This window comes from Dendrobium catenatum, unplaced genomic scaffold, assembly GCF_001605985.2.
Source record: "Dendrobium catenatum unplaced genomic scaffold, ASM160598v2 fragScaff_scaffold_743, whole genome shotgun sequence".
Lineage (NCBI taxonomy): Eukaryota > Viridiplantae > Streptophyta > Magnoliopsida > Asparagales > Orchidaceae > Dendrobium > Dendrobium catenatum.
The window spans coordinates 4531317-4541377 of NW_021319205.1; the positions used below are offsets into that span (position 1 = coordinate 4531317).

The following is a 10061-nucleotide window of genomic DNA, read 5'->3' on the forward strand; positions in this document are numbered from 1 at the left end:
TATATACTATTAATTATATATTTAATAATATAGATTTTAAGTTATACTAAGTAAGATAATTATATTAATATTTAATTAATTTAATTAATTATTAATAATTTAAATTATATCAATTAAGTTAATCAATAATACCTTAGAGGCGTCAAGGGTTTTGCATTTCATCTTCTCTTTTTGGTTGTTGTTCGGCTTCGTTGCTTTGCAGAGGTGTAGAGATTGCACGCGTCGCTTCTTCGGCTCCTTCGTGGCTGTTAAACTTCGCTCCTTCGACGAATTTCCCTTGCTGCCGGATCGGAAGTTACGACATTTTAATCGGAACGGGAGCTCGCTGGCTGTGAAGGTAACTTTCTCCCTTTCGCGCTCTTCTTCGGCTAAATCCCGTTAAATCCACCGAACCGAGGGATTTAGTAAATCCGGGATTTAAGCCGTAAATCCCTAAGTTCGGGATTTATGAAATCCCGGGATTTAACGCACGCACAAAAACCGTTTGGCTGGATTTAGCGTAAATCCGACTTAAATCCCACGATAAATCCGATACCAAACAGCCCCTAAAACATGTAAAGCTAAACCTAAATTTCATTTTCTAGCTCCCGTAACTACCGAAGCGGCCCGTCTCCCGTCTCCCGTCTCCGATTTTCTTCCTTCGTTGCTGCATCGCTGGTCGCTGCAGCTCGTCCTTCGTCCGTTGGTCGCTGGTCGCTGCAGATACTCCTTCACAGCTCCTTCGTCCATGCTTGGATCCTTCGCCGTCCAGTTCTTAATCTTCGCTGGCTCGCTCCACCTCCTCCTTCGTCGGTGCTTGCATCATTGTAAGATGTTAACTTTATTTTGAACAAATCTATTTGCACAACTTCATGTTATTATTAACTTTATTGTAGCAATTTTATGATTTTAATTTTCTCCCCATTAGTTTGACCTACCAATTACATTGATACATCATCTATCTGATCCAACTTTTATGTAATGAAACACTCACAGTAAGCATACAACCTGATATAAGACGTAGTGCATTATTCTCTTCATGACAGTTATTGAATCAACAACAACATGATAGAAAGCAGAGAAGATTACCGCCTACCCTCTACAAACTATGTTGTCCTTCAGCTTTAACTTACAAGCTCCTATTCTTCTTCACATGCCACTCGTTTCGTTGATGTCTTATCCTGCGATCTTCCGTCTCAACTTCCTCCCACCTTAATCGTCTCGACGAGTTTGGGAATTTTGGGGAGTGGGGACGTAGAAAGAAAGACTAGGTCTCAGTCTTTAGGGCGTCACTTGTTTGACATCGGATTTGAAGCACGATTTACGATAAATCCTGCCAAACAGACAAAAATAGCCATCTTAAATCTCACGGAGAATTAAATCCTCCGTTTTCCCTTTTCAACCATAAATCCCGAATTTACTAAATTCTATGGTTTAGCAGATTTACGGTATTTGGGCGAAGGAACGCTCGATTGGAGAGAAAGATGGTTACCATCGAAGCGAGCTCCGTCGTGGTCGGAGGCGAAGGAAGAATTTTGTTTAGCTGTCGTGACTTCCGATTCGACAGAGAAAGGGGCTAAGAAGCTTTTAGCGATTGGTTTGAAATCCTACCTCACGATACTCATAAAGTCTGGGAAAGTAGGAGAGGGAAAGCAAACCCTATAAATAGAATATTTAGATAATTTATTAGATAGTTAATATTATATTTAATTATTATTATTATTAGATAATTAATATTATATTTAATAATTATTATTATTTAAAGAATATTAAGTATTTAATTAAATTATTTAATAATTAAAGCAACTTTCAATTATATTATTTAGAATTGAAACTTATTGTCGGTAAAAAAAAATTAATAACTACTATTTAGATTTTTAAATACAAATTAATAAAACATAAATTTAATTCAAATTTTTAATGAATTAATCTTAAGTCATGAATTACGTTATCAAATAATTTCATAAAATATAATAAGATTTAACAGTTATCTTGCTTATGACTTTAGCAAGATAACTGTTAAATCTTATTATATTTTGAGAAATTATTTGATAACGTAATTCATGACTTAAGATTAATTCATTAAAAATTTAAATTAAATTTATGTTTTAAATTTAATTTGTATTTAAAAATTCAAATAGTTGTTATTAATTTTTTTTATCGACAATAAGTTTCAATTCTAAATAATATAATTGAAAGTTGATTTAATTTTTAAATAATTTAATTAAATACTTAATATTATTTAAATAATAATAATTATTAAATATAATATTAGTTATCTAATAATAATAATTATTAAAAATAATATTAATTATCTAAATATTCTAGTTATAGAGTTTGTTTTCCCTCTCCTACTTTCGCAGACTTTGTTAGTATCGTGAGGTAGGGTTTCGAACAAGTCGCTAAAAGCTTTTTCGCCCCTTTCTCTGTCGAATCGGAAGTCACGACAGCTAAACAAAGTTCTTCCTTCGCCATCAACCATGACGGAGCTCACTCGCTTCGATGGTAACCATCTTTCTCCCCTATCGCGCATTCCTTCGCCCAAAAACCGTAAATCCACTAAATCATAGGATTTAGTAAATTCGGGATTTACGGCTGAAAAGAGAAAACGGAGGATTTAATTCTCCGTGAGATTTAAGATGGCTATTTTTGTCTGTTTGGCAGGATTTACCGTAAATCGTGCTTCAAATCCGATGTCAAACAAGTGACGCCCTAACGGCGGAGACCTGGTCTTTCTCTCTACGTCCCCGCTCCCCAAAATTCTCAAACTCGTCGAGACGATTAAGGTGGGAGGAAGTTGCGACGGGAGATCGCAGAAGAAGGTATCAACGAAACGAGCGGCATGTGAAAAAGAAGATGAGCTTGTAAGTTAATTTGAAGGACAACATAGTTTGTAAAGGGTATGCGGTAATCTTCTATGCTTTTTATCATGTTGTTGTTGATTCAATAAGTGTCATGAAGAAAATAATGCACTACGCCTTACATCAGGTTGTATGCTTGCTGTGAGTGTTTTATTACATAAAAGTTGGATCAGATAGTTCTGTTAGTTGATTTAAGCATTTTTTTCTCACTAAATTTACTATTTTTTATTATCTTCTTGTAGCAATCATTTGCAAGGAATATGGAAACGGAGGCTGTGAAGGAAAATGATAAGCAACGGTTCATTTTTAGAGACATCAGGAGATATTACTGCGAGTATTGCGGAATTTGTAGGTCCAAGAAATCTCTTTTAAGATCTCATATCCTCTCGCACCATAAGGTATGCAAATGGCAAACACCACGGCTGTTTTTTGAATGTTTGGTTATGATCTTCTCATGAATTACTGTTATCTATTTTATTAATCACAATGTTTTGTTATTTGATAAAGGTATTTCCGCACTTCCTTTTTCATTTGAAATCTTTCCCATTTTTTGGATTTTTTACTCAGGTTTTGTAGCATTTATTATCCTTTTTTTTCATTGAAGTTCTTATATGTACAAATGTACTGAGATATGTGGAACCTGATTACCAATTAATGAATGTTTCACGAAGTAGCTAATAAATTTTTTACTCAGGCATCTTGCTTCAGTCATTTTGTTTGCCCAAATATTTGGGATAAGGGTGATGATGATGATATGATAAATAAAGAATAAGGTTTCTTCTGGTGGTTAATTTAAAACGTTCATTGGGAAACAATTTATCTACTCAGTAAACTTTAGGTGTTGGATTTGCTTAATAGGGTTTGTACAGAATCTACAATTGTAGTTTATTGATTAGAGGTTCAACTACCCATGGTTGAACTGATTATGGAATATTGCATAGTTTGGATTGAAGCTTTAATATCACTTCAATTGTTCTACTAAACACTTAAATGTCAAAAAAAGGAAGATCTATAAGAAGCTCCACAAAGCCTTAGAATTTGAAAACCTGCGTCTCAACATTGCCGGTGTGTGCCATCTCCATGCAGAAAATGACTTTTTAGGCTGTTGCAACCTTCACTTTCATGTTGCACATGTTCCAGCTTTCTTAATCACAGTTCTGATGTAGGACTGTTTCCTATATTTTTTATCTGTGTTTAATTTTGTTTCAGATTTTTTAAGGTGTTAAATTTTGATCGTAGTTAACTTTTGTTGTTTCTTTTGATCGTAATTGGTTGAGAGATGCTTTCTATGAGGTTATTTTAGGCTTTTTTTACATTTTATCTCATCATTTACTATCAACTCAAAAGAATTACCCAAAAAGTTTAAAATATCCCAAGCGGAGCATCTCTACACTTAGTTTTGTCCAAGGAAACTACAAAGTTTATGATAGGATCAAATTATGTTCAAATTGAACATCTAAAAAATATGGGATTAAAATGAACAAACTTAAAATGTCAAAGGACTGTTTTGACCATTTACTCTTCTTTTAATGTCTGGACAACAACAAACTCGTTTATTCATTCCACAAGATCATTTAAAAGTTGACACAAAACCTAAAATTATATAAGAAAAAATATTGTTCAACATTAAATTTTAGCTACAAATCAAGTTCACAACAACAACAACAACAACAACACTAGTTGTCAACTAGGATTTTGGACCTGGCAATGGCAGTGTTACAAATCAAGTTCACACTAAAAAAATATTATCTTACCTGATAAGATTTTAATTATATGCAAAATTAATTCTTGAATAATTTAAGAGATGTGAACAAGGATACAAATTATTCAAAAGGGAAGAACTATGCTTCACTTTAGTACAACAAGTGTCTTTCAAAAGTAGTTGTCCATCCTCATGAAACACAACATTCATATACACAAGGAAGTGGAGATTTGCAATTTATTTCCTTATAGTTTTATTTATAACCTACAAATGACCCAAGAACAGGGAAGGCAACAGGGTGCACCGAGCATTGACGAGAAGCAATAGACAATGATTGCTTTGACTAATAGTGAAATTGGTGGAAAATAGTTGCAGAATAGCAGCTTTGAACACAGGGATAACAATAACATTGTGGATTGCAGCATCATTTAATGGAAAATAAGAACAAAAGTGAGTAGTAATTTGCACTTTGTATTTTGGTATTGATTCTGAACTCCTGTTAGATGTTAATATAAATTGCATGGGCTTTGTTGAAATCATGAAATACTTAGTTAAATCTAACAGACTTGCCCGAAGTACTGGACAATAACTCCCATTTACATGGCTTGAACTGAAATGGGAAACTAAAACTAAAAAGTGATGTGCATTATTCCCAATATTCACAGACTTTCAGATGTCCATTAATTTCTCTCTTTGAAACGCAATAAGAGCAGTCAAGTTCCCCCACCACAGCTTCATTACCTATGGCCATTCACGGTTGTGGACATGTTTATTAACATCATTCATTATTGGCATTGAATGCTGTCATGGAAGGTTAATTAATTTTGCATGTTGTGTAAAATGTTTCAGGTTGGCTAGTCTTTTATAATACAGTGCTACCTAACCTACATGTTTTTTCATACTGTTTGCTCGATAAACATTTTGCCGTTTTTCGTTGAATTTGCCTATCTATACTTAAATTCGCCACTCTTCCCTTCCATTATAATATAGGATTCAAATGCTCATCGGAAATGTAAAAGTTCAAAACTTTATGCATTTAAATGCTTGAACTAATATCTTTTGAAGTATTTTTCTCTCATCTTTTGTTTTTTATTTCATTGGATTTCTGGTAATTATGTTGCTCTATAACATTCAGGAAGAAATACAGATGGTAAAACTTGATGAGGTTAGTGCATTCAAGGCAGCAAGTCAGAAGGTTCAGCATGCTTGTGAGGAGTGTGGCGCAAGTTTCTGGAAACCAGCTCATCTAGCGCAGCATATGAAAAGCCACTCCGTTGAGGTTTTTATATTTACCCGTACCATTTTGCTAACTAAAGATCATTGTCTCTATTATATATCCACATAGAAAAGTTTACTCAATATAAATTATATACATTTTAATTTGGAATCTTTTATTAACCCCGCTATGTATTTTTTAGATCAAATAAAATACCATATGTGAAAGAATTGTTTAATTCATAGGTATGGTAAAGCAATGTTGAATTTCGCTTATAAAGAAACGCATTTTTCCATTAATGCGAGCTCTGAGTGAATAGCTTCTGTACTGAATGGTTTTATAAAGAAAATATAATATCTTGTTTTTTTGCTGTGAAGGAACAGTTTTTACAGGCATTTGGTTTCTTTATTGTGATCTGCCCAAAAAGAACTGTAAAGACAAGCGTGGAAGCATTGGATCCCATGATGAACTCCAAAATGCAAAAAGGTGTCATTTTTTCTTGATTGGACTAGTATCAGGTTGGGAGACCTCCTGAGAAGCTCCATCATGAAAGCCTTAACTCACGCATCTTCTCATCTGTGAGGTTTGCTCCTCATGAAATTTAACCAATATTGTATTGTTGTTAGCCTGTCCCGTATGAAAATCTTCTGATTGGTAGGCTAATGGATTCACTTTGAGTGGATTATATTTGATTTCTGAAAGCTATTCTAAAGTTCTGTTAAGTAATCGTGAAGAAAAATCTTTGATGCAAACTGTTAGATGGTGTTCAATCTTTCGTTTTTGTTCTTTCATTTTTTTTCCACTCATTTGTTTTCGTCAATGGCTGTATTTTGCTCTTTAGATATTATAGACTTGATATTTTTCTCCTTTCTGGTGAACCAATAAATTTTGTTGGGAAGTTGTGATGTCAAATTAATCAACTTCCTTTTCTTTTTTTGTGTTGTAATGATCCTTGTTAGGCTGATTTTTGGTTCGATTATCTTATTGTAGAGACCATTTGCTTGTCCAGTGAAGGATTGCTATTTTAGTTACCGACGAAAGGATCATTTAAATCGACATTTACTCAAGCACAAGGGCAAAGTCTTTGATTGCCCTGTCCAAAGTTGCAATCGCGCATTTGCCTTCCAAGGAAATCTGAAGAGACATGTGAAGGAAATTCATGATGATGAATCCCCATGTGAAGCTGAAAAACGGCATACTTGTGAGGAGCCTGGATGTGGAAAAATATTTAAGTTTGCATCTAGATTAAAGAAGCATCAAGATTCCCACTGTAAGTTTCATACGAATTAGGGAACTGTGTGTTTAATATTTCAGTATAGTTGACTTATTATGTGTTTAATTTTTATACTAAAAAGTTATTTTAAGAAGCAGTAAGAAAGCCGTCCTAAAAGAACCCTAAGTACTTATAAAATAATTTGCTTGATTTTTTTTTACAACTGAATATATTTTAGCTTGATGTCTCAAATAAGGCTATTCATCTGCAACAATTGTTAGTGATGTTTTGATATGGATTTGCAAAATTGAGATAATTGTTTTTATTTGAAGTGCTTAGAAAGTTGATATATTGTCTCTTCTATTATGAAATCTTAATTATTTTATGATATAGTGAAGGTGGAATTCTTGGAAATTTTTTGTGGGGAACCTCTTTGTATGAAGCCTTTCACAAATTCTGAGTGCCTGAAGGCCCATATACAATCTTGCCACAAGTATGTTAAGTGTGAGATATGTGGAGCCCAAAAATTGAGAAAAAATTTTAAGCGACATCAAAGGGCACATGAAGGTGTTATTTCAAAGGAAAGAATCAAGTGCAGTTTTCTAGGATGTGAACAATCGTTCTCAAAGGTAAGATTCAATGATTTGTTTTGTCTTCTCTCTACCTTTTTCTTAGGCTTCATTTGAGACATCTTTCTTATTATTTTATAAAGCAGCTTTTTCATATAAAAATTTTTTGAACTAGAAATTTACTTGTCTCAAACAAAACCTTAATGATTGCTCTTACAAAGTTTGATGGTCAAATCACCATAATGAAATGCATTTAGATTCAACTTTTTCTTTCTATTCTTAATATTCCATCATTTTTTTCATTTTCATCCACTGTTATTCATACACTTTTTTTTCATGTTGATTTGAATGTTTCTGGATCATATTTGTGTGATTATAGAAGCAGGATATTTTATGTTGACAGCCGATCTTAAAATTTAAACCAAATTAACTTATAATGATGATGAGAGCAGGATAGTCTAGGAGATGCTTTTTTTTCTCTTTCCATTAAGCCCTAACACTTTCTTCAAATTCTGATATTGCGGAGAAGAAGAGAGAGTTTTTGTTTTTTCCTCCAGTTTTTCATGGTTTAAAGGTTCTCTTTTTTTAAGTATTCACTACATATGCAATCTGTAATTGCAGAAATCAAACCTCAATAAGCATATTAAAGCTGTTCATGAAGAACTTAGGCCATTCAGATGTCGAACATCTGGATGTCAGCAAAGATTCCCTTACAAGCATGTTAGAGATAATCACGAGAAGACTCATGTATACGTGCAGGTATTTTCTCAAGCCAATATTTTTTTTTGTTCCATCTATTGTATCAGGACCAGGCATAAACTCTGATGCTGGAGCTGAGCTGCTTAGAACTTGTTAATTTCAAGCTAATTAATTTCATTTGTTAGCTTATATGCCTGGATAAGATTAGTGCTTTCTTGTTTTGAGTGTAGTCTATTATGTGACTACATTTGTCTATAAATACTTAGCTAATGCTCGTAATAAAGGAGTTTTTTTGAGATGAATAATATTTGAGTAGTTTTACTCTATTTTGGGTTTCTGTATCCTGAAGGAGTTCAGGTGGTGATCCCCTCCCAAGAAAGTGTTCTTGGGTTTTGCGTGAACTGCCAGTTCCTGCAGCTCGCTTTTTCCTTTTCCATCGCAGCCTCCGCCTTCGCCGGCGTCACTTTCTAAATAATTTTTCTCGTATATTGTGTCTATTTTACTGATGTGGGTATCCTATTCATATTTTTGTACCAGACAATGAAACATGCTGACTACTTTACATAATTTTCCATAAAATCTGATATTATAATTTGTATATTATAGCTTTTTGAGAATTTTGTTCACCATGATTGATCAGAATGTCTTATCTTACACAGAATTTGACAAGGCCTCATTTTTTTGTTGGTTTGTTATGAAGGGCAATTTTTTCGAAGCTGATGAACAGTGGAGGTCAAGGCCGAGAGGTGGACGGAAGAGGGAAAGAATAACCATTGAGGCCTTGACGAGGAAAAGAGTGGTTCCATTAGACAGGTCATCCATCATGGAAAATGGAGCCGACTACTTGAGATGGTTGCTTGACGATGATGAATAGAATGCTTGAATATAGCATTAACAGTATTTTGGCATATCTATGTATATGAAAGTGGCCATGTGGTTATTTTGCATAATTGTTTATAGAGGAATGAATGCTATTGGAACTTCTATAGCTTGTGTTAACTAAGAAACTTGCACCAATCATTTATGTTTAGGCTTCGTTTGGGACAGCTTTCTTTCTGCTTCTTAAAGCAGCTTTATAGTATAATTTTTTTTTTTTAATTTTGTACTAAAAAACTGCTTTACGAAGTAGAAGGAAACTCGTCCAAAACGAAGCCTTAGATTTTTTTTTTCATGGTGACGTTTCAATGTTCAAGTCAATGAGTTCTTAAAAGTAAAAGATAAAGCAACTCAGTAGAAATTCGCTTTGGCTAAACATGCAGTGGAAGGATGAGCTATATTGCCTCTGAAATCTATGTTGTTCTAAAATGCTATTCGATTAGGAGAAATTTAGTTCTCCTATCAATTGAATGGTGGATAAATTAGCTACATTAAACTTTTGTTAAGCATTAGACCAACATTTCTTTGATAATGATGAGTAATTTTTTTACCTTAAATTTTCAAACTTTAACCATCTAACTAATTGGCACCAGGCTTTTAAAAATCAAATTGGACCGATCAATTTAACCGGTGAACCAGTCGGGTTCAATTAAATCAGTCGGTTCACCGGGTTCAATTAAATCAGTCAGTTCAATTTTTGAAATATTTAAATCATCAAATAAATTAATTTAATATATTAAGAAAAGAATATTAAGTAATATTTATAATTTAATAAATTAGTTTATATTTAAAATGTTTAATTATTTAATATAGAAATTTAAATTAAACATATCACATAGATCCATCATTTCATAGGAGTTCTTATCACATTTAAACTCAAAAAATAATATGTGTTTTATGGTGCAAAATGTTGGTCATTAAAAGAGAAGCATAATACTAAGTTAAG

The 10061-nt window shown here is 33.2% G+C and overlaps 1 protein-coding gene across 1 annotated transcript; it reads left to right on the forward strand.

Moving 5' to 3' along the window:
• Positions 1-275: 275 nt before the first annotated feature.
• On the forward strand, positions 276-9246 carry LOC110093305 (transcription factor IIIA). The gene is made up of 8 exons (XM_020818149.2): positions 276-337; positions 585-806; positions 3083-3238; positions 5678-5821; positions 6749-7028; positions 7365-7600; positions 8162-8299; positions 8940-9246. Exons 3-8 carry the CDS (start codon positions 3101-3103, stop codon positions 9111-9113), a joined length of 1110 nt encoding a protein of 369 aa, XP_020673808.2. The 5' UTR covers positions 276-337; positions 585-806; positions 3083-3100; the 3' UTR covers positions 9114-9246.
• The last annotated feature ends 815 nt before the right edge of the window (positions 9247-10061 follow it).